This window comes from Gracilinanus agilis, chromosome 5, assembly GCF_016433145.1.
Source record: "Gracilinanus agilis isolate LMUSP501 chromosome 5, AgileGrace, whole genome shotgun sequence".
NCBI lineage: Eukaryota > Metazoa > Chordata > Mammalia > Didelphimorphia > Didelphidae > Gracilinanus > Gracilinanus agilis.
In genome coordinates, this window is record NC_058134.1 from 287,765,038 (window position 1) to 287,790,381 (window position 25,344).

The 25,344-nt window shown below is 39.8% G+C and overlaps 1 protein-coding gene across 1 annotated transcript in view; it reads right to left on the reverse strand.

Annotated features, from left to right (window-relative positions):
* The window catches only part of ESPL1 (extra spindle pole bodies like 1, separase), a 35,752-nt gene that overhangs the window by 5,537 nt on the left and 4,871 nt on the right, over positions 1–25,344 (reverse strand). The window contains exons 6-23 of the mRNA XM_044679240.1: positions 14,318–14,511; positions 13,885–14,124; positions 13,558–13,702; positions 13,331–13,469; positions 12,975–13,114; positions 12,410–12,544; positions 11,952–12,071; positions 11,473–11,644; positions 11,012–11,140; positions 10,517–10,673; positions 10,098–10,207; positions 8,712–9,703; positions 8,035–8,386; positions 7,690–7,854; positions 7,298–7,511; positions 6,949–7,136; positions 5,623–5,750; positions 5,132–5,254 (exon numbers count right to left, since the gene is read on the reverse strand). Of these exons, the coding sequence (XP_044535175.1) occupies positions 5,132–5,254; positions 5,623–5,750; positions 6,949–7,136; positions 7,298–7,511; positions 7,690–7,854; positions 8,035–8,386; positions 8,712–9,703; positions 10,098–10,207; positions 10,517–10,673; positions 11,012–11,140; positions 11,473–11,644; positions 11,952–12,071; positions 12,410–12,544; positions 12,975–13,114; positions 13,331–13,469; positions 13,558–13,702; positions 13,885–14,124; positions 14,318–14,511 (3,843 nt within the window). The remainder of the gene's footprint in view (positions 1–5,131; positions 5,255–5,622; positions 5,751–6,948; positions 7,137–7,297; positions 7,512–7,689; positions 7,855–8,034; positions 8,387–8,711; positions 9,704–10,097; positions 10,208–10,516; positions 10,674–11,011; positions 11,141–11,472; positions 11,645–11,951; positions 12,072–12,409; positions 12,545–12,974; positions 13,115–13,330; positions 13,470–13,557; positions 13,703–13,884; positions 14,125–14,317; positions 14,512–25,344) is intronic.

Consider the following 25,344-nt stretch of genomic DNA (forward strand, 5'->3'; position numbering starts at 1 on the left):
CTCTCTCTCTCTCTCTCTCTCTCTCTCTCTCTCTCTCTTTCTCTCTCTCTCTCTCTCAAGGTAAGGGGATAGAGCAGAATCTATTGGACTTCAATCGAGATTTTAAAAGGCAGGAGTAGCAATCATGATCTAAGACAAAGTTAAAGCAAAAAAGAGATCTGATTAAAAGAGATAAGGCAGTGTGTATAATATCAGTAGTTAACATATATGTACCAAATGGTATAGCCTCTAGATTTTTAAAGAAGAAACTAAAGGAGCTTAAGGAGGAAACAGACAGTTAAAACTACACTAGTGGTGAAACTCAATCATCCCCTCTTAGTAAAATAAATCTAACCAAAAAATAAACAAGAAATAAAGTGAAAGTTTAGATTATTTAGAATTAATAATAAATAAAATTTGGAATTTAAATTTAATAGACCTCTAGAGAAAACTGAATGGGGATAAAAAGGAGTATGTCTTCTTTTCAGCAGCACATTGTACATTTACCAAAACTGATCATGTACTAGGGCATAAAAACTTTACAACCAGATGCAGAAAAGCAGAAATGAGAAAGGCAACTTTTAAAGATCATAATGCAATAAAAATTATAATCAAAGTATTCATGGAGAGAAATTAAAAATTGGAAAATAAACAATCTATTTCTTCAAAAGGGATGGGTCAAAAACAATTTATAGAAACAATCAATTATTTCATTAGAAAATGACAATGAGAAGACAAGTATCAAAATTTATGAGATATAGCCAAAGCAGTACTTAGGGGAAAATTTATATCTCTGAATATTTATATCAGCAAAATAAAGAAAAAGCTGATCAATGAATTGGGCATACAAGTAAAAAAACTAGAAAAAGAACAAAATAAAAATCCTCAATTAAGATTAAATTGGAAATCCTAAAAATCAAAGGAGAAATTAATAAAATTAAAAGAGAACCATCACACTAATAAATAAGACTAGGAGCTGGTCCCATGCGAAAAACAAACAAATAAATAAATAAAGTATAGCATTGGTTAATTTGATTTCAAAAAGTAAAGAGAATCAAATTACCAGTATTAAATTTACCTCCAATGAAGAAGAAATTAAAGCAATCATTAGGAATTATTTTGCTCAATTATATGACTAAATCTGATAATCTAGGTGAAATGGATGAATATTTTTAAAAATTTAATTTTCCCAGATTAACAAAAGAGGAAATGGAACACTTAAATAATCTCATCTCAGAAAAAGAAACTGAACAAACCATCAATGAATTCTCTAAGAAAAAATCCCCAGGGTCATATGGATTCATAAGTGAATTCTATCAAACATTTAAAGAACAATCAATCCCAAAACTATGTAAAGTATCTGGCAAAATAAGCATGGAAGAAATCCTGCCAAATTCTTTTTATGACAATATGGTACTGATACCTAAGCCAGGAAGATCAAAAACAGAGAAAGAAAATTACAGACCAATTTCCTTAATGAATATTGATGCAAAAATCTTAAATAAAATACTAGCAAAGAGACTACAGCAATATATCCCAAGGATTATTCACTATGACCAGGTGGGATTTATACCAAGAATATAAGGCTTGTTTAATATTAGGAAAACTATCAGCATAACTGATTATATCAATAACCAAATTAGTAGAAAACGCAACAGTCATTCCTATTAAAAACACTAGAAAGTATAGGAATAAAAGAAATAGAAATTCCTTAAAATAATAAGTAGTATATATCTAAATATCAGCAAATGTCATCTGAAATGGGTTTAAGTTAGAAGCCTTCTGTAACAATCCAGGTATACATTAATCGTGATATTATTTTAAGAAGTATTCAAAACTTAACTCTTATACTGCTAATGATTGATCTCTGTAATCTTGAGTTAAATTGAATGTTGACCTTGCCAAATCCCTAGCCCTTCCCTAAGGCTACACCCCAGAAGAGAGTCAGTTATCTCAGTCTCCTTACTTTTCCTTCAATGATCAATTAACATAGGTATCAAACATCAGTAGATGCCTTAGGCCATATCCACCCTGGATCCTGAACTTAGCTCTACTTATTGTTTTAGGTTTTGGCAGTTTGCACTTTATGATGATTACCTCATAACCTCTCCCCTTCCCCCCAATACTGTTGTAACCCCAATAAAAGTGACAAGACATCAGTTGGCTAGAGAGCTTTTGACCATCAGAGCTCCTAACCATGAAGCTCTTGACCATCAGAGCTTACTCGCAGTCTGTCTACCTTATGCCAAAACTTTCTGTGTCTGTGTATCTTTATTCTCGCCTTATGTTCTCTTTCCATTAATCCTTAACCCGTAACCCATTTTCACTCAGTCCTTGGTTCCCCTTTCTAAGTGTCCAACCCACTAGGAATCTTCGTGAAGCTGCTGGACGGCTTCACCTTCCCAATAAGATCAGGAGTGAAGTAAGGATGCCCATTATCACCACTATTATTTAATATTGTACTAGAAATGCTACCTTTGGCAATTAAAGAAGAAAAAGCAATTGCAGGAGTTAAAAGTAGGCATTGAGAAACTATCACTCTGCAATGATATGATGGTACAGTTAGAGAAGCCTAGAGAATTAACTAAAAAACTAATTGATAAAATTAACTAAATTATAAAATTTAGCAAAATTGCAGGACACAAAATAAACCCATATAAATCATGAGCATTTCTATATATTTCCAGCAAAGCCCAGCAGCAAGAGTTAGAGAGAGAAATTCCATTTAGAATCACTCTAGACAATATAAAATATTTGGGAATGTATTTCCAAGACAAATGCACGAGTTATATGTACACAACTACAAAATACTTTTCAGACAGATCTAAACAATTGGAAAAACATTAATTGCTCATGGGTAGGCTGAGCTAATATAATGAAAATTACAATCCTACATAAATTATTTATTCAGTGCCATAACAATCAAACTACTGTGTTATTTAAAATCACTTGGGATACTTGGAACTACATTTCCAGTGATCCCCAATGGGTTTCTTGTTTTGGATTAAGTATTCAAGGTGAGGGACTGTTTTAAATAGGGGGAAGTGACTTTGAACTTCCTCTTTAGCTACCGGGTGCGCGAAGGAAGGTAGGAAAGGTAAAAATGGCTGAGGCGGCAGTTTGAATACTTACAGGTGCGTGGTCTAATGATTTTATCTCTATCGGCATGGCATTTATTAAAATACTACCCTCCCTTTTAATATTGGCTATCATCATTTTTAATAACAACACTACCAAAAAAACTATTTTATAAAACTAGAAAAAATAATAACAAAATTCATCTTTAAGAACAAAAGATCAAGACTATCACGGGAATTAATGAAAAAAAAAATTGAAGGATGGGGACCTACCAGTACCAGATCTTAAACTTAAAACTTAAATAAAGCAGTAATCATCAAAACAGTCTGATAGTGGCTAAAAAAAACAGAAGCAGAAGGGTGGATCAATGAAATATATTAGGGGTAAATAACCTCAATAATCAAATATTTGATAATCCCAAAGATCCCAGCTTTTCAGATATGAACTCACCATTTGACAAAAACTCCTGGGAAAATTTGAAAACAATATGGCAAAAATCTGATTTAGATCAATATCTTAGAGATTTAGACCCTATACCAAGATAAGGTCAAAATGGGCATATGATTTAGACATAAAGAATGATACTATTAGGGGAACACAAAATAGTTTACCTGTCAGATCTATGGAATTTATGAATAAACAAGAGTGAACATTACAAGATGCATAATGAATAATTTTGATTATATTAAATTAAAAAAGTTTTGTACAAACAAAATCAACACAACCAGAATTAGAAGGGAAGCAACAAACTGGGAAAAAATTTTACAGCAAATTTCTCTGATAAAGGTTTCGTTTCTCAAATATATAAAGAACTAAGTCAAATTTATGAGAATTCAAGTCATTCTCCAATTGCAAATGGTCAAAGGATATGAATAGGCAGTTTTCAGATGAAGAAATCAAAGCTATCAATAATCATACAAAAAGTGTTCTAAATCCTTTTTGACTAAAGAAATGCAAATTAAAACAACTCTGAGGTACTACCTCACACCAGCAGATTGGCCAATATGACAGTAAAGAAAAGTAATAAATGTTGAAGGGATGTGGCAAAATTGGAACACTAATGCATTGTTGGTGGAATTGTGAAAGGATCCAACCATTCTAGAGGGCAATTTGGAATTATGCCTAAAGGGGTATAAAATATTGCATATCCTTTGATCTAGTAATAATAGGTCTATATCCCAAAATTAATCCCATTAAAAGGTCTATATCCCAAAGAGAAAAAAAAAAAAGGAAAAGGACCTGGACCTACTTGTACAAAAATATTTATAGCTGCTCTTTTCATGGTTGCAAAGAATGGGAAATTAAAGGGATGTCCATTTATTAGGGCATGACTTAAGAAATTATGGTACATGATGGAGATGTAATATTATTGTGCTATATGGAATAATGAACAAGATGATTTCAGAAAGAGCTGGAAAGATCTATGTGAACTGATGCAGAGTAAAAGAAGCAGAACCAAGAAAACATTGTATACAGAAACAGCAATACTATGGAATGACCAGAAATTTATGTGGAAATTTATTACATATAATTGGCAAAAAAATTAATTAATTTAAAAAAACAAAGAATTATATAAAGAATAAGTTTGGCCTCACAAGAAAAATGAAGAGATACTTCCCCTGTCCCTAATGCTTTTGCAGAAATGGCAGACCCAGGGGTATGGCACATTACATATGTTATATATTTTTTCAATATATTAATCAGTTTTGAAAAAAACAAACGAACAAACAAAAAAAACTCTTTGTCCTTGGGGACAGCTCTGAGTGAAGGGGGAGGGGAATACCAAGAAAAATACATGTAACGTAAAACAAAGATAGCAAAAGAAATCTACTTAAAACACCAACAACTCAAGCTGTGATGGCCCTGTGACCCCATCAGGTAGACAGAAGCCAAGGCTGAGAGGGTTGATGTTTGCCCACAGTCATACAGGCATGTGCTGGAGCTGAATGAAAGCACAATGCTATTTCTCCATGATTAAAGCTGCCTGTTGCTGGGGAACATACACTTTGGTTCAAACAGACACATATAGAGAAGATGGAAATGCTCTGTGGAGAGAAGGACCCTGATCAAGTACCTCCATCCTTCGATCCAGTTTCAGCCGAGTTGTCCACCACTTGGCCTTCTCTGTACAGTTGCTATTCTCCTTCTGTTCTTTCTGGATTAAATCAAACTCTTCCAAGGCTGAACTCAGAGGCAGCTTTTAAAATGTAATTGGAAAACGTTTTATAAAATATAAATTAAAAATACATCCTAGATAATGTCAATTTGTGGTTTTCTAAGACAACGAGGGCAGCAAGGATCAGTTTCTTTTTTTTAATCATGCAAAGCATATTTCCATATTGTTCATTTTTATAAGTGAATAATTATATAAAACCAAAATCCAAATAAACAAGTGAAAAACTTCATCTGCATTCTGACTCCAACAGTTCTTTCTCAGAGGCAGCTTTTTAAGAGAAAATAATATTCGCCAGAGTCCCTCTTTCCACTTGTATCCCCATTCTCTATCCCAAAGCAACATCCAACACTCTCAGGTCACAAGTTCTTGTTTTCAGCCCTGGCACCAACCTTTGTTTGGGCAGTGGGTATCTGAATGGTGACGGGGGGAATGTTCTTTTCCAGCCGTGTCAATAGTAATGTATCCCTGACAGTTCCAGACTGGAGGCTGACCAAAGCCAGCACACACACTGTCACTCCTAAGACAAAAATGCATGCATACCATTGTCAGCTACTAGAAGGGAAACTCTGATTTCTATTTTTGACCCAGGTTACATCTTCTCTTCTTTATAAAGGCTTGCCAAAATCAAAATGATTTTTCCCTCCTTTGAACTCCTAGAGAGTTCATGGTTCAATGGTACAGCCAACAAAAGGCAGCTCATAAGTCATTTTTTTTAAAACCCTAACCTTCTGTCTTAGAATTGATTGACTTGCCCAAGGTGACACAGCTAATAAGTGCCTGAGAGCAAATTTGAATTCAGGACTGTTTGCTTCCAAGCTTGGCTATTCACTGAGCCACCTAGCTGCCCCTCATTTAAAGCACCAAACAATGACACAACTTACCAGCCCAGCTTCACTGGACATGACTATTCCTGACAGTTAAACTGGTCTTGTCTCTGATGCTCAAATAGCTTCTCTTTCCATATCTTTGCTCTGGCTGTCTCTGGCCCCACAATGCATCCTCTTTCTCTTAAAACCCTTACTTTCCATCTTGGAATCAATGCTAAGTCAATACGTGGGCAAAAGATCAGTAAGGGCTAGGCACTTGGGGTGATCTAGGGAGAGCCTGAGGTCACATTTGAACCCAGAGCCTCTCATCTCTAAGTCTAGGACTGTATTCACCGAGGCATCTCGCTGCCCCCCTCTTTAAACATGATCTTGTGTACAAGGCTTTTTCTTTATCTGCCCAACTAGTCACAGTCCCTCGCACTGACTACTGTGCAGAGCTGTGTGGCTTGGCCCCTGGTTTCTGAGCCTGCTGTGCCTGTACATCCTTGCCTGCTCACGGAGTGCTCCTACATCATAGAGCACGTGGTGGGGATGTAATAAATCCGCATCACCCTTGAGATGCTGGTACAAATGTCTTATCTAGGAAAGGACGTCCTAACTATGGGGCAGAAGAGCAAATACAGAAGTAATGGCACACCATTCCACTCCAGGCTTTGTCTCTTTTCCTTCAAAACTCAAAGTCGAGACCCTCCAGACTAGGCAAGTCCTTCCTGAAGGAGAGGGACGGACAAAGTGCTCTGTATTTTGTGGGTGGCCCTAGAAGACATGTCCTTCTTCCTTACCCCATCTGACCGCCATGGTCACAACTTCCAGCTCCTACAAACCCAGATCCATGAGTGGCCGAAACTCTAACGTGTTACAGCTAGATGACAGGGCCCTTAAGCCTACCACTGGGCATCTGAGCCAGAAGCTCCTGGAAGTTCTCCTTCTCAGGCTGTGGGAAGCAGCCGCTCGTGGGTGTCCTGAATGAAAAGAGGTGTTGCAGGCGGCTGAAGGGGACCCCTCTGGGCTCTTCCTGCAGGCTCAAGCCCTGGAGCTGCTCCACCACATCTGCTGCTTGCCGTTTCTGGGCTTTGCTATGAGTGGCCAGGGAGGAAGGAAGGAAGGCGAGAGGAAAGCAGGTTAAGCAGCTTCTAGCCTTGCCTCTCAGACCCGGGACACCTGAGGCCTCGAGGCATAGGCCTCAAAACAAGACACAGACTCCCCAAGAGCCTGGAAAGAGGGAAGAGTTACTCACTGGAGCTGCCGGTGGAGAGTGGTGAGCAGCTGGTGCCGAGAGGTGATAGCTACAGACTCAGTGACCAACAAGGCAGTGGCATGGGGGTCTCGGTGCCCCAGGCACAGAGCCAGGAGGCGGCACAGCTGAGCGTAGAGCTCGCTCGGGGGGCAGTGGCTGACACAGCGGAAGGCGATACTCAGGGAGTCATAGATGGATTCGAGGGTGGGCTGGCCTGAGACAGGGCAGAGTACTTTCCATTGGGATGTCTCCATATTTGGAGAGGCCTCCGCACCCTTCCCTCTGCCCTCGAGCTCACATTGAGCCTGGCAAGAGCCCCCACCTGCCCTTGTAGTTTCTCGTGCCCTCAGGGTACCCAGGCCCCTCTGCCCTCTCCAGGTGTCTCCACTCACCAAAGGCTGCTGGAGCAGAGGCAGGCCTGGCCTGGGGACCGTGCTGGCTTCGATCACCCTCCCTCTTCTCTGGGGGCGGGAAAGGTGGCTCTTCCTTGCTGGCGTCTCGTCTCACCACCTCACACTCTCCCACAGCAGTGTCCTGCCAGGTATTCTGTCTTCCTGCTGGGGGCAGAGCTCTGAGCTGTCACTCAGCCCCCCCTTCTGCCCTGCCTGGTGACCTCGTTGTTCCCTCCTGGCCCTAGGACCACTCCTCCCACCTCCTTGTGAAACCTGGTATTTGTGGTTCCCCCTAAAAGACAACACTCAAGTTCTAGGCAGTCCCACATCCTCCCTCCATCATACCTGAGGCTCTGCCTCCCTCATCAGAATCTTGCAGTGTCTCCATGCTCATGTCCAGCTTTGTGGTCATCTGTTCTTCAGGAATGGTTCTCATGAGCTCCACATCCACCTTGGCCTGCCGTCGAAGGGCCCTCGGAGGGACTTGCTCCTCCACCCCTGCCTTGTAGCTCTGGCGAGTTCGTCTGCTGCAGGCAGACTGGTCCCCTGAGTCCCCTGGATCACTCTGGGCATCTGTCTTCAACCTCGAGGCCCTGCCCCCCCGGCCCCTGCCTCGAGGGGCAGCTCCTCTTCTCTTGGGCTTTTCAGCCAGTCCATGGGAAGGGGGATGGTCTTCATCGTCATCACTAAAGTTCACCTAGCCATGGGGAAAATGAGAAAGACAGAAACATAGCTGGAGCCACGCAGCTGCGCAACAGAGTGACAGGGGCTGTGACGAGGACCTGGAAAGCTCAGGAATTCCACGATGCCCCTTCATCCACATACACACTTAAGTCTTTACTCAGTGGTCCCACAAGCAGGGAAGGAAAGATCAGGAGAATTTCCTGTCTGGAATGTATCCAGCCCGTCTGAAGTTCCTGAATGTTAGCGGTTGTGTTTTATGATATACCTGGCACACAACAAGCACCCAATGAACAACAAACACCCCACACCCTCCATCTAGTTGAGTTCCTCTACTTTACCTTCAGACGAGTTTGGACTCTGCACCTCACCCTCGGGGCCTTGGCTAAATCGGGCTTGCCTTGGCTAGAAAGTTCCTCATCAAACACTGTGAAGGGTGCATGGAGGCCAGTCTGGCCCGGCTGCTTCGGGGTACAAGGCTTCCTGATGGGCCTTGGCCCAGCTGAAGGCTTCTCACCCAAATCCTCTGCAGAGGGAGCATGGAGGGCTGGATCACTGGAGGCCGCTTGCTTGCCTCTTTCTCCTGGACCATTTTGGCTCTGACTTTTAGAAGACTTTGACATCTGGGAGAGCTTCACTGCTGGAGGTTGCCAGGCCCAAGTGTTCCCAAAGAGTTGAGTGGTACAACAGCTGAGACTGGATAGCGTCGCCAGGCCCTTTGTCACAAGAAGGCTGGCATGCCAGGGGTTCAGGAAAGGAGTCCTGGAAGCAACAAAATTCAGGCCAGTCTCGAGGATTTCCCAGAGGCCCTTGTCTGGTGGATGGTTTATGCCTTCCAGGGCTAAATGAGCGTAAGCCTGAGCAATGAGGTCCTCTAATAATCTTGGAGCGGGTGATGGGGATGCTTCTTGGCTCAAAGTAGCTTGTAAAACCTTTGCCAGATGCTGTGTGGCCCCCGGGCATCTCCTGAGCACAGACCGTAAGAAATCCAGGCCTTTGGCCTGATGACCTGAGGAGAGTTCTGCCCCGGCAGAGGCTAGCAGCCACCGAAGGCAGACAACTAGCAGAGCAGGGTCAGTACAAAGTATGCAGCTGCAGGAAAGCGAGTGGGAAAGGAAGGCAGGGCAAGGCTGAGGCTTGCTTTTCAGAACAGGGGAGGACACCGAGGGGCCTGGATCCTTCTCCACGGTGGCTACCAGCTGTAGAGCAGGACCCTTCAGGAAGGCTTCCTCTTCAGAGAGCTCAGAACAGGGTTGTACACGAGGCTCCTGTTGTCCTTTCTGGGGATGGATCCTTTTCACAGTGTTTGGCAGCTGGGCTATCCCTTCGAACTCTGAGGAGGTTTAGAAGCTAAATCAAGGAGTTGGCCTAGAAAACTTCCAAAATCCCATCAAACATGAAATCATTAAATCTCAGGACAGAAGGATTATCTTGAAAGGCCATCCTTCTGTCTCAAAATGGTGCCAAACCAACCATCCCAGATAGCATCTCTGAAGTGTAAGCTGAAGGGAAAGTCCACTCTGTTCCAAGTCTCCTATGGCTGTTCTTAAGTACTACAGGAATAAAGTGACTCCTTATTTCTAATCTCAATTCTTTCTGCAGGTTGTCACTTGAAAATTTGCTCTGGAGCCAGGAATTAATCTGCTCAGAAGAGACCAAGTTTGAGCTACTCCACCCATTTTATCCTTCTCACCACTCTCTGCAGCTTGAGGCCATTAGTCACTCACCTGTACTAGATCCAAGCAGAAACAACACCTGCTCTAGGTCCGAATGGCAAAGGTCAAGATCATTTCGGGCTAGTTCTAGTTCTCCCTTTAGCACCAGGAACAGGGCACACCTTTTGGAAGGAGGGGTGTACAGGAGGAAAAATAAGCCATCAGTAGGCTTTCTTTTTTAATTTTTTCCCTGTGATTGCCATTGGCCCTCTCTTATGGCATCCACAGCTTCTTTCCACTTCTACCATTCTACATAACATCCCCATTCTTCCTCCACCTGTCCCCTGGGCTAATGTAGCATGGAAGGGAAGGAACAGAACCCTACACTATGGGTACCAGGAAGTCCACAGGATTGGACTCTCCCCCAAGGGCCAAGGAATGCTTAGGAGTCACTGCCTTCCTCCCTTCCCCACCCTGTCCCCAGCACTCACTGGCGAACACACTGCAGCTTCATGGCAAGCCTCAGTGCCTCCAGGCAGAAGGCCTTGGCTTCACTTACAGTGCCCAGGCGTCCCAACAAGGTTACCAGCTTCTCTGAGCAGCCCAGGACCTCTGCAAGAACTTGCCACTTCTGTACTAGGTTTTCACCTATACCAAAGGTAGGAAGACACTGCTGCATCCCCACAACAGGCATTTTCTTCATCTAGTCCTTGTATCCTGAACTTCAAAGGACACCCCCACCCCTAAAACCTATTAACAAGTCTGAGAAAGAAGGAAAGGACCAGGGGCAGCTGGATGGCTCAGTGCATTAAGAGCCAGGCCCAGAGATGGGAGGTTCTGAGTTTAAATCTGGCATCAGACACTCCCTAGCTATATGACCCTGAGTTAACCCCCACTGCCTAGCTCTTACACCTTGGAACCAATATATAATATTGATTCTAAGATGGAAGGCAAAGGTTTAAGAAAGAAAAAAAAAAAGAACCTACCATAGTCAAGAAAGGCAGCGTCTACTGCTGACTGCTGAACAAAGAGTAGGTCTCTGCCCATCAGAAGGATGATAATGCTTCGAAGGAGCTTGTGGGATTCAATGAGAGCTATCTCAGAGGTTTGCCAGCCTGTGTATGGAAACGGGGCCGGAAGGAGCAGGAAAAAGAAAAACATTATGGGTAGAACAGTTTGGAATAAGTACAAATCTCATTAGCATTTCTAGGGAATGGATGAAGGGTGGTTACTTAGCTCTACAGAAAGTAGATTCTAGATAGGTCTAGACTCCTGATCTAAACCAATAAAGGAGGAAACAAAGATAAGCCAGAAATAGGCTTGGTAGTTTGGAAACTAGCCACTGAAATAAACAGGTTCCCTTGAATTATGCATGGAAAGACTCTCCTCAAGGTGTCTCTGGTGCATGGAAGTGCCCTCGCTCTCTTTCTCTTACATATACATGTACCTTGAGTATAAAGTTGCTCCCACTGCTGGACAGAGAGACTGCTTGAGGGGAGACTAAGGTAGAGAGCCACCACCTGCAAGGCCTGGACCCGAAGCAAGTACCAAGCCTTAGAAGATTTTTGAAGGGCTGAGTCCCGTACCACAGACAGCAACAAAGAGAGGCCTTCAGTCACCTGGGAAGGATAGTGCAGAAAACATACACAAACACTGAGGAGAGCTGCCACTAGGAAATGATCAATACCACTTCCACTTCTAACCTCTCTGAGGGAATATGGCCTTCTAAGAAATGGAGTAACAGAGTTCATGTCTTCTCACAGCTAAGACTAAGTGGTCTTACCCTACTTCAAGGAGAAAAGGATGGAAACCATCCCTTCTTAGTTAGGCATGTCTCTCTCTTGCCTCTCCATCCCCACCCAAGAAGACCCAACAAACCCAACAAGTCCCCAAACCCCTTTCCCAAAAAGAGAAGTGAAGAGGCACCTTCTTCTGGAGGCAGTAAAGCTGACTTCGAAGTAGGGCACAGGTTTGGGTGTGAAGCAGGTATCCATCACTGGTGTGATCACTGAGCTGCAGACTGGACTCTGCCTCCTCCAAGTAGAACTAGAGGCACAAGATGAGAATTGGTACCAGGAAAAGCAACAAGTGGCTAAGCTAAAATAATGGCATTAAAGTACTGTAAAAGATATAGACAGTTAAAAAGTTCTATATCACAATTTTTACTTCTAAGTTTCACCATCAATCTGACAGGTAAACTATTCCACGTGCCCCTAATTTACTTATAATACTTATCATATATTTCTACTGCGTGTCATGAGGCATAAGTATAAGCTCTAGGGAAGGTAGATGACCCCTGTTCCATTAGCTAATCTACAAAGAGATAGAGGGTTTCAGAAATATTCCCTCCCCTAAGCAACAGGCAAGGCTGGCCTAGTACTCACCTGAGCATAGCTGGGACAGTCTAGTGTCAGAAGGAGCCGAGTTATATGGCAGGAGGCACTAGCTGCTCTAATGTAGTCCTTAAGATTTTCTGAGAGAGTACGGAGCAACAAGTGTGTCTCCAGAGCCTGTAGGGGCTAAGAACCCAGGAATAGTTTAACCAAGAATAACAGAGGTACTAACACACTTTTCCTAACCTTCACCATCTATTCCCCAAAACCCCTTGGAGTCTTAGTCCAGCATCTGGCCAGGCTGAGATTCTGTTCCACAAAAGGCAGTTCTTGACCCCTAACCCGGCAACAAAGAAATACGAAGAAGCATAACACCAAAATTTGGAGTTCTTAGGATTTCCCACCAAGGTTCCAGAACAGAAAAAATGTGGAATGTGAGAGAACCAAAGAAATCACTAGTCTCTCTGACATTCTAAGGTTGATTCTAGGTTGCTTGGGAAGCTATATCCAGAAATTTAAGTTCCTTCATGTCAGAGATATTCATTCAGTTATTTACCAAATACTGCTCAATGTTAGGACATTGTGGTAAATGCTGAAAACAATGTCCCTCTTTTACCTTGGCCACCAACTGATAGAGAGCAGCCAGGATCTGGAGGGAGGCAGTGGTCTGTTGTAGACATCTCACAGTGGGCACCTGCCCTTTTTTTAGCATCTCCTTCCAAAGGGTCAGTGCCTGATCTAAGCACTTAGACTGAGCTGAAAGACAGAGGAAAAGACAATAAGGCTGGCCTCAGAACATGAAAGACAGACTCTAGTGAGAGAAAACCTAGAAAAAAGAAACCCCTTTCCCCATGCATGCCAACCCTACTTCCACCTTAGCTGTATCTACTCTTATGATGTAATTAAGTGATCCTATCTCATCCTGAAGCACCACATTGTCCCCCTAGCTTTCCATGCTCCTAAAGCCCTCACCAGTATCCACAGCCAGATTGAAGGCAATGCTACTATAGAGGAAATGGTCATCCTGGATTTTATCCTCATAGTTCAGGTCATTGGTTTCTAGTTCTATCAAGCTGGGCTGCAACTTCAACCTCAAGTCCTGTTCAATGCCCTGAGAAGAGAAAAGCAGGGAATGCTATGGGCCTAGGCTCAGGGCTGTGGCCCCGCTGCCCCCTCCTGACCCAGACAAGCCCACTCACTTTCTGCATTTTGGTCTCCAGGCTACAGATGTAGAGCCACAGCAAAGCCTGTGCCTTATCATCCAAAAACTTGTCTGTGGCCTGGCCCTCTGGCTGTACAGATTCCAACAGTTTCAGGGCCTCCTGCACAGCTTCCAAAGCTGAGCTATACGGAAAAGGGGCAAGGGATGCACATTAGTGGGAGCACAGCGACAGTCCTGGCAAGATGTCCACTGAGGAATCACTGAGGTCGGGCAGCTTAAACATGTCCCAGTGGCATTAGGATTATTGGAGGACAAAGCAGAGACAAAAAACAGTCCCTACCCCATCCCAATCTTTATGCCTTACCAGTTGGCATGCTTGGCAAAGTCGTAGTAGCACAGCACTTGGGCAAGCTCTACCAAATAGGTGGCCCGAGCCCAGGCCCCAGATGGTGTCTCTTCTGTACTCAGCTCCAACAAGTCACAAATCACATTGAAGCGCTCTTGTCCTGTGTCAGCCCGGATCGCTTTATAGCTTCGCAACTCTTCTACCAGCAAGGATGTCAGCAGCTCTGTGTCCCAACCAGCCAGGCTGTCCCGAAGGGTCCTTTGGGAAGAGAAGTGCTTAGGGCCAGCCTCTCTCTGACAGAAAAGCTCCTAGCTTCCCTCCTTAGGGTAACCAGCATCATTTCTCATTAGGGAAAAAAAGCCACAGTCATGGGCAGGAGTTAAACTTTCGTGGGCATAGTGATCACAAAAAACGCCAGAGATGGTTTCTCCTTCTCCTAAACCTTACTCACTTCAGCTGCAGTTCCTTGTCACCAGCCTTGGCAGCATCCATCTTGACACGGACCCAAAAGCTGATGGGCTCCGCCATTTGCTCAAGGCTGCAGGGCTGCAGGGCCTTCAGCCACAGAGTCACCATCCTGCAGCCCTGGCCTGGCTGGCCTAGTTTCTTCAGGCTCTCCACATGTAACCGGAAGCACTTGTGCAGCTGTCAATAAAGAGTGGGGAAGACAGAAAGATTCCCTTAAGGAGACATGTATGTCCCCAGTTCATTTCAGATGGACCTAAGAACTGGCTTCAAACCATTAACAAAAATGTTAGAAAAAATTGCTACAAATCACAAATAGTAAGAATACTGCAAATCAAAATGAGTCTAAAGTTTCTCCTCCCACAATTGTAACAAAGATGACATAAGAAAGGCCTAGTTGATGTTTAAGGAAAACATCATTCTTGAAAACTTCCAAATTTAACTTTTTAGCTAATGTAATCATATCTTCTGACCCAGAGATTCTACCACTAGGCTCATGCTCCAAAGAGTTTAGTCAGAAAGAGAGGTCCCATATTTATCAAGAAGGACATAGTAGCCCTTTTGTGGTAGCAAAGAATGGGAATAAAATACCCAAAGGATGAGGAATGGATAAACTGAGGTATATATAGTAGTAAGAATATTACCTAATACAAAGCACGGGGAAGACTTATCTGAACCGATGCAGTGGAGTAAACAGAACCAGAAAAATAAGTACAACAAGAAAACAAAACTGAATACCATAAATGACCAAACTGGGACCAAGAAGAGTTGAGGAAAGCATATGTCCCCTTCCATCCAGAGGCTAGGGGAGGGGATGAGGACATGAGTATTCACTGGTAGGTTTTGCTAAACACTACTTCTCTCCATTCCTTTTTTAAAATCTTTATTGTAAGGAATAACTTGATGGGCAGGGAAAGGGGTGGACAAACTACAAAAAGCATCAGTGATTTTTTTAAACAAATGGCTCTCCTCAAACTTTCAGGCCTCATTCCCTTACCATTCCCCAGAAGGCTCACCTTGGGCTAGCATCTCTGCATGTTGTTCCCTATAGAAAGTTTGTTCCCTTTTTCTTTAGGGCTGATTTACAAACCTTTTATTGCCTATCCTAGAATTGCCACTGTCACTTCCTTCAAGAAACAGCTCCAAACTGCCCTCCAAAGAAGCCATCCCAGAATACTTCTTTACTGTATACCATCAGAATTTTTTTTGACATGTTGGTTATCAGTTTCAATGAACTTTCTTTTTTCTTCATTTTTACAAAGGTTGTCCTTGTCAGACCTTTGGGAGATAGAGGTAACCAAGGGAAATGTGGGTGATACAAAAGTAAAATAAGTTTAAAAAAAAAAAGTCATCTACCCAGACTACTGTCTCTTCAGAGGTAAAGATGGCATTTCCTCTATTTCCTATGTTTGTACAAAAACTTCTTAATTTAATGTAATCAAAATTATTTATTTTACATTTTGTAATATTCTCTATCTCTTGCTTGGTCTTAAATTCTTTCCTTTTCCATAGATCTGACAGGTATACTATTCTATGTTCACCTAATTGACTTATAATTTTCCTCTTTATATTTAAGTCATTTACCCATTCTGAATTTATCTTGGTATTGGGTGTGAGATGTAGATCTAAACCTAATCTCTTCCATACTGCTTTCCAATTTCCCCAACAGTTTTTGTCAAATAGTGGGTTCTTGTCTCAAAACCTGGGATCTTTGGGTTTATTGTACATTATCTTGCTAAGGTCATTTACCCCAAGTCTATTCCATTGATCCACCCCCTTCTATCTCTGCCAGTACCATAATGTTTTTTTTTTGTTTTTTTTTTTTTTAGATTTTGTCTTCCCTTTAATAAATATTTTTTTTTTTACCATAATGTTTTGATGATCACTGCTTTATAGTACAGTTTAAGATCTGATACTGCTAGGCCTCCATCCTTCACATTTTTTTTCATTAGTACTCCTTGATATTCTTGATCTTTTGTTCTGAACTTTGTTATAATTTTTTCTAATTCTATAAAAAAGTTTTTTGGTAGTTTGATAGGTATGGCACTAAATAAGTACATTAATTTGGGTAGGATTGTCATTTTTATTATATTTGTTCGTCTTACCCAGGAGCAATTAATGTTTTTATAGTTATTTAGATCTAGTTTTAACTGTGTAAAAAGTGCTTTGTAGTTGTGTTCATATAATTCCTGTGTTTGTCTTGGCAGATAGATTCCTAAGTATTTTATATGTCTAGGGTGATTTTAAATGGAGTTTCTCTTTCTAACTCTTGCTGCTGAGTTGTATTGGAAACATATAGAAATGCTGATGATTTATTTGGTTGCTCTATTTCCTATGAATCTCCATGTAGCTAAGTAAAAAATTGTACAATAAATGGGACAGTATGCCATTAATTGTCCTCTGCTGCCAGAATCTTTCCACCAAATTACATCACAAGCACTAATGAAAGAAAAAAGGTGAAAAAGGGCAGGGCTTCAATTAAAGAACACAAAGTGGCAACTTTCAAATCTATGGGTTGGGGGGAATTTTTAAGCAAGGAAGAAAAGTACCATAGGAAATAAAGTTCAATAAACATTCAATCACAAAGAACAATCCCAGCAAGTAGTTAAGAAGGAAGCTGTCAACTGAAGGAAAAAAATCTTTTCCATCAAACATTTCTGATAATTCCAAAATGAGTAGAGAATTAACATATATTCTGAACTAGGAGTCATTCATTCCTCAGTGGTTATGTGATCAAAGGATAAAACAAACAGTTCTTAAACTATTAACAATAACATTTTAAAATGCTCCAAATCTCTAATAGTTTAGAAAAACTTTTAGAACTCTGGGGTTTCAATTTCCATCTAGCAAAACTGGCAAAGATGACACTGTATGGAAATAGTCAATATTGGAAGAGTTGTAGGAAAAGGCATATAACAAAGGAATTTGCATTGCTTGGCTATACACTTTTTTAACAAGGGTTTTCTTTTTCACTGGAGGGGACAGGAAAGGTTTTTGTTTATTTTTTTTAATTTTAATTAAAAAAAAAAACCATGAATTTCCCTTCTATAGTGCTTTAAAAAAAGAAAACGGAATATATCCTAACTGCTTAAGAAAAAAAAAGGCTGGCTTATTCCCCTTGTGGAAAAGAGGTACCAAATGAGACATTCATTCTGACATAGTGAATGTGTTTATTTGTTCTGCTTCACTCTATTTGTTATGAAGGAAGGCTTCTCTTCAGTCGAGAAGTAGTGGGAAAAGGCTAAGTGAATGAGGGAGTGTTAATTAAAAAAAAAGAAAGAAAAGATCATCAATTAAATATTTTTAAAATACACAAGAAAAAGTTCAGAAGAGGACAGTCACAAATAGAGCAATTTTGTTAATTTAATATATACTTTTAAAAAACCATATGCAGAAGGTCACCCTTTTATACAGAATGTTTTTCATTCTATTTTGTCTACTTATATATTGGTATTTATTGATTATTGTTAAGTTTATAAATAAAAAATTAAAAAACAAAAAAGCTCCAAACACTAATGGGCTCAGAAAATAGGCATTAAATATGATTTCTCTCTCAGCAGAGAGACAGAGGATTGCTAGGACAGAATGCTGCCTACAAACTTGGTCACTGCATTATTTATTTTGGCTTAACTTTTGTTTTTTTTGACAGTGATGGTCTCAATAAAACTTAATTTGAAAAGGATCACTAAGTAATTTAAAAAGAGGCACACTAGTGTGTTTGCAGAAAGCTATGAATTGATCCAAATATTCTGGAAAGTGATAAGGTATTATGCTAAAAAGGGTTTAAAATATCCATCCTCTGCAACAGAGATTCTACTGAAAAGCATATACTCCAAAGGTCAAAGGTTGAAAGGAAAGAGCTACATCATCATTTAGAGAATGGCTAAGCCAATTTTTGTACATGAATGTAATGGAGTATGACTATGCCATAAGAAACATGCCATAGGAGAAATACAGAAAAGGACAGGCAGTCTAGCTAAAGTGGCAAAGAAATAAACAGAACCAGGAAAACAATATATAGAATAACAACTGTGTAAATGGAAAGCAAAAACTGAGAAAGGCCACTATTAACTGTCCATGATCCAGCTTGTCATCTAAGAGAAATGAAAAACTTGGTTTCTCCCTTCCTCAAAGGAGGGGAAGGCTACAGATGTGAAAATGTTGTATATACAACAAAACTCAGGTGAAGTGCTAGTGAATTTCACAGTTTTTTGATTTTTTTGCTCTCTTTTTTTTATTGTTACAAAGAATGGCTTCCTCAATGAGAGAATGAATATACACAGGGAGGGGATATATAGTATTTGGAAATGAAGGTAATTAAAAGCAAAAGCTATCAATGAAAATGAAAAACTAAAAAGCTTTTTTATTAACAAAATCAATACAGTTTACATAAGAAGAGACACTCTTCTTAACTGAGAAAAAATCTTTTTGCATGAGAAGACTGATAAAAGTATTCTACATCCAAGATACAAAGAACTGACAAATATAGACCAAGAGTGACCCAAGATCAAGGGGTATTAAGTTTTTTAAAAAAATTCAAATAACCAATAAACACTTGAAAAGTCCCATATTACTAATAAAAGATTTGCAAATTATAAATGAATTTTCACCTCACATCCAATGAATTAGCAAAACAAATAAAAATGATCAGTATTTGCAGGTCTACTGAAAGACAACTCTAACCACACATCCTCCACACCCCAAAACAAATTCCAATAATTCATTCTAAAACCTCTATATACCATTCACCCCAGCAATCCTACTACTCAGCACATACTGCTACATTCAACGACATATTTAGAGCAGCATCTTTAGGGTAAACAAAAAAATAGAAACAAAATAAAGACCACCTTTGGGGAATGGCTGGGGAAAATCATGGTATTGTAGACAGAATACTGTATTGAATAAGAATTCAAAGAAACTTGGGCACTCCCTGCCCAATCCTAGGCAGAGTCCATCAGAGCACCAGTGGCCTGAGCCCAACAGTGGGAAGAAAACCATTGGCAAAAGCCAGACTGAACAGTTCCTGAAGCCTGTGGAGTGAGTCCAGCAAGAGAGTAACCCCCTGAGAGGCCGGCAACAAGGCAAAGGGAACCCAGTCAGAAACGCATAAAGGAGAAGTCCAAGAGCCTAAAGACAGAGGAAGCCCAGCACTTAATCCGTCCCAGAGTCCCTTAAAGAAGGGGCCCAATCTGGCCCACTAGACTCATGATAGATCCTGCCCATGCCATTCAGTTGGAGAGCTACAAGCTTAATCCAATCCACCTAGCTGCAAGGAACAGAGAGCAGAGAGAGCGGGGCGGGGGGAGGGAGGGGTATTTAACACAAAAATGACATTGCTACATCACAACAAATGCCACTAAAGCCTCAGAGGAAAAAAAGGGATTGCAGGAGTACCTGCAGGAAATGAAACAAGATATGGAATGGAAACACCAAGAAGAAAACACTGGCAAGGAAAATTGAGACCTTAGAACAGACAATGGAGAATCTTTCTCAAGAACTGAATGGCCTGACAATAAAACAAGGACAATACAATAGGAAATTTCAAAATAAAACAAAAATATACTTTAAAAAAAATCAAAGAACTAAATATTGAAAAGTAACACAGGGAAACAGGTAAAAGAGAATCCAAGAATTATTCAATTAACTAAAAACTATTATCAGAATATGTATGAATAAATTTAACATTGCCCAGAAGCTTAGAACCAGAAGGAAAAAGTCAAAACAGAAAGAATATATTGATTACCTCCAGAAAAAAAAACTCCAAAATGAAAACTCCCAGGCACAGCATGGTCAAATAAAAAATACAAGTAGCTAAAAAAGGAGTCCAAATGCCACAATGAGGATTACAGACTTAATAGTTGCCACTATAAAGGAGAAATGAGCTTAGAATATGAAATAAGGCAAAAGATAAAAGCTTAAAACCAAGTATAATCTATCCAGCAAAACTAACTATAACATACAGAGGGAAAAGGACATTTAATAGACCAGAGATTATACACAAGCATTCCTGATGAAAAGTCCAGATCTGAGCAGACATTTGAAAATGGAAATACAGAGGCCAAAGGAAACAGAGAAAAGCATATATATTTGGATGACTGAAAGAAAATACATGAGGATGAACTATTTACATGTTGCTAGAGGGTTGAGAAACAAATTTCTTTCCAGAACCCGGTCTTTAGGAGTCAGAGATAAAAGCTAAAATGATAGTGGGTCAACATTTTGTTCTATTTTAAAGATTTTAAGTGAAAGACAAAAATATGTGAGAAAAATTCATTCCCCTCCAGGTTTTACTCTTAACTCCTCTCAACAGGGCTTTCTATACAAGGTTCCCAGCTGGTACCTTCTCATCTCCTGTAGAATATAAGCTCCTTGAGGGCAAGGGCTGTATTTCTCTTAGTTGTATTTGTATTCCCCCACAGTGCCTGTCATATAATAAATCATTCAATAAATGCTTATTGACTGTCAAAATTGACCAGCCTGAAAACAAGGCAAAGAAGGTGAAAGAGGACCTACAAAGAAAATCAGAACAGAAGGAGGATGACCAAAAAGCCAGGGATGAAATTCAGTCTTTAAAAATTAGAATCCAACAAAAAGAAGGAAATGACTTCATAAGGCAGCAAGAATCTATAAAATAAAATCAAAAGAATGAAAAATTTGAGGAAAATATGAAACATCTCATTTGAAAGAAACTCAGATCTGGAAAACAGACTGAGGAGAGACAATTTAAGAATTATTGGACTACCAGAACATCATGACAAAAGAAAAAGCCTGGACATCATCCTACAGGAAATTATTTAAGAAAACTGCCCCAGCATCCTCGAACAAGAGGGAAAAATGGAGATGGAAAGAATCCACAGATCACCTCCTACATTTAATCCACAACTGATAACTCCCAGGAATATTATAGCCAAATTCAAGAACTACCAGACCAAGGAAAAAACATTACAAGCTGCTAAGAAGAAGGGATACCAGGGAACCACAATTAGGATAACACAGGATCTGGCTGCATCTACACCGAAGGCATGGAACATGGTATTCTGGAAAGCAAGGGAACTGGGTCTATAACCAAGAACCAACTACTCAGAAAAACTGACTATATCCTTGCAGGGGAAAGTATGGTCATTTAATAAAAGTGAAGACTCCCAAGCATTCATTAAAAAAAACAAAACCAAAAACTGGACTTAAATAGAAAATTTGATATCCAAACACAGAACTCAAGAGAATCACCAAAAGGTAATTAAGAAAGGGGGAAAAAAAAAACCAAAACTTTTTTTTAAGGGACCCAATGAGTTCAAGTGATTTGTATCCCTATAAGAATAGATGATATTGGTAACTCTTAAAAATTGTTATTATCATCAGGGTAGCTAGAAGTAGTATACTTAGAGGGAACAGTGACAAACTGTTTAGGATGAAGTGTCAAGATATAAATATGTATGTATAAATATATATAAAACTAGAGGTTAAAAAAAGGATAATATTAAGAGAAATGGGAAAAGAGACAAAATGGAATAAATTTATATTCCATAAAGAAGAGCATGGTGGGAGTGGGGGAGAAGACCAATACATTGGAAAAGTAAAGAGGTTGGAGACAGGAAATACTCAATTCTTACATGCATTGAAATTAACTAAAAAGAGGGAAGAACAATCAGATCCATTGGGGCAGAGAATTGATTCGTGCCCTAAAGAGAAGTAGAAAGTTAACAAACTTGGACTGGTGGGGAGGGAAGCAACACTAGGGAGGCAGAAGTGAGGGGCGGAGAGGGTTTGAAGAGGGGGGTTGGAGGGGAGCTTAAAAAGACCCTAAAGAAAAATAAGAGGGGAAGGAGGAGAAAGGGAAATAAAATAAGGGAGGGGATTAGGATTAGGGGGACTGATTAAAAACAAAATGCTGGTGTAAAAGGAAATAGTGAAAGAAGAAAAGGCAGGACAAGGATAATCATAACTCTGAATGTGAATGGGATGAAGCAAGAGCAGAGTGGATTAGAAACCAAACCTATCATTTGTTGTCTACAAGAAACACACACGAGGCAGGTAGACATACATAGGGTAAAAGTAAAAGGCTGGAGCAAAATCTATTGGGCCTCAACTGAAAAAAAAGAAGGCAGGAGTTGCAATCATATGTGACAAAGCCAAAGTAAAAATAGATCTGGTTAAAAGAGATAGGGAAGGTAATAAATCCTGATAAAAGGCAGTATAGACAATGAAGAAATATCAGTACTCAACATGTATGCACAAATGGCATAGCATCCAAATTTCTAAAGGAGAAACTGGCAGAGCTCAAGGAGGAAATAGACCTGAACTTTCCCCTATTAGATCTAGATAAATCAAACCAAAAAATAAATAAGACTCCAGCAAGATATCAATAGGGTTATTCATTGTGATCAGGTGGGATTTATACCAGAAATGCAAAGATGGTTCAATATTAGGAAAACCATTCACATAATTGACCATATCAACAAGCAAACAAACAAAAATCACATGATTATCTCAATAGATGCTGAAAAAGCCTTTGAACAAAATACAACACCCATTCCTATTGAAAACACTGGAAAGTATAGGAATAGAAGGGCCTTTCCTAAAAATAATAAACAGTATGTATCTTAAACCACCAACAAGCATCATTTGCAACGGGGATTAATTAGAAGCATTCCCAATAAGATCAGGAGTGAAACAAGGATGCCCATTATCACCTCTATTATTTAACATTGTACTAGAAACACTAGCAATAGCAATTAGAGAAGAAAAAGAAATTGAAGGTATTAATAGGTAATGAGGAGACCAACCTATCACTCTTTGCAGATGATATGATGGTCTACTTAAAAAATCCTAGAGAATCAACTAAAAAAGCTAGTGGAAATAATCAACAACTTTAGCAAAGTTGCAGGATACAAAATAAACCCACATAAATCATCAGCATTTCTCTATATTTCCAACACATCTCAGCAACAAGCGTTAGAAAGAGAAATGCCATTTAAAATCACCTTAGACAATATAAAATACTTAGGAATCTCTCTGCCAAAACAAACACAGAATTATATGAAAACAACTACAAAACACTTTCCAAACAATTTAAACTAGATCTAAACAATTGGAAAACCATTGATTGCTCATGGGTAGGATGAGCTAACATAATAAAAATGACCATTCTACCCAAATTAATTTACCAATTTAGCACCATACCTATCAAACTACCAAAAAACTTTTTTACTGAATTAGAAAAAACTATAACAACATTCATTTGGAATAACAAAAGATCAAGAATATCAAGAGAAATAATGAAAAAAAATGTGAAGGAAGGTGGCCTAGCAGTACCAGATATTAAACTATACTATAAAGCAGCGGCCATCAAAACGGTATGGTACTGGCTAAGAGACAGAAGGGAGGATCAGGGGAATAGACTTGGGGTAAGTGACATCAGCAAGACAGTGTATGATAAACCCAAAGAGCCCAACTTTTAGGACAAAAATCCACTATTTGACAAAAACTGCTGGGAAATTTGGAAAACAATATGGGAGAGATTAGGTTTAGATCAACATCTCATACCCTACACCAAGATAAATTCAGAATGGGTGAATGACTTGAATATAAAGAGGTAAACTATAAATAAGTTAAGTGAACATGGAATAGTATACTTGTCAGATCCCTGGGAAAGGAAAGATTTTAAAACCAAGCAAGAGTTAGAAAAAATTACAAAATGTAAAATAAATGATTTTGATTATATCAAACTACAAAGTTTTTGTACAAACAAAAACAATGCAACCAAAATCAGAAGGGAAACAACAAATTGGGAAAAAATCTTTATAACAAAAAACTCTGATAGGGGTCTAATTACTCAAATATACAAGGAGTTAAATCAATTGTATAAAAAAAAAAATCAAGCCATTCCCCAATGGAGAAATATTAACTGTTGAAGCCAATCTAATAAAATGTTAATAATGATTAAATTAATTTACCTATTCAATCCATTAAGCACCCAAAGGAATTTTACCGAGCTACAAAAAAAATAGCAAAATTCATAGGGAGAAACAAAAAGTCAAGAAATCTCAAGGATAATAATGAAAATAAGGTAGTAAGAAAAGTCTATCAGTATCAGATCTCAAACTCTACTACAAAAGCAGTAATCACTAAAATAATTAAGTACTGATTTTTTTAAAGTTAGACGAATTACTCAAATATACAAGGAGCTAAATCAATTGTACAAAAAAATCAAGCCATTCTCTAATCAATAAGTGGGCAAGGGTCATGAATAGGCAATTTTCAGATAAAAAAATCAAAACTATCAATAAGCACATGAGAAAGTGTTCTAAATCTCTAATAATTAGAAAAATGCAAATCAAAACAACTCTGAGGTATCACCTCACACCCAGCAGATTGGCTAAAATGATAGCAGGGGAGAGTAATGAATGTTGGAGGGGATGTGGCAAAATTGGGTCATTAATGCACTGCTGGTGGAGTTGTGAACTGATCCAACCATTTTGGATGGCAACTTGGAACTGTGCCCAAAGAACACTAAAAGACTGCCTGCCCTTTGATCCAACCATACCACTGCTGGGTTTATACCCCAAAGAGATCATAGGAAAAAGACATGTACAAAAATACTTATAGTCGTGCTCTTTGTGGTAGCAAAAAACTGGAAAACGAGGGTATGCCCGTTAATTGGGGAATAGCTGAACAAATTATGGTATCTGCTGATGATGGAATATTATTGTGCTCAAAGGAATAATAAACTGGAGGAATTCCATGTGAACTGGAAAGACCTCCAAGAATTGATACAGAGTGAAAGGAGCAGAGCCAGAAGAACACTGTACACAGAGGCTGATACACTGTGGTACAATCGAATGTAATGGACTTCTGTACTAGCAGTAATGCAATGACCCAGGACAAAATTGAAGGACTTATGGAAAAGAACGCTACCCACATTCAGAGGAAGAACTACGGGAGCAGAAACACAGAAGAAAAATAACTGCTTGAACACATGGGTTGATGCGGACACAATATGGATACAGACTC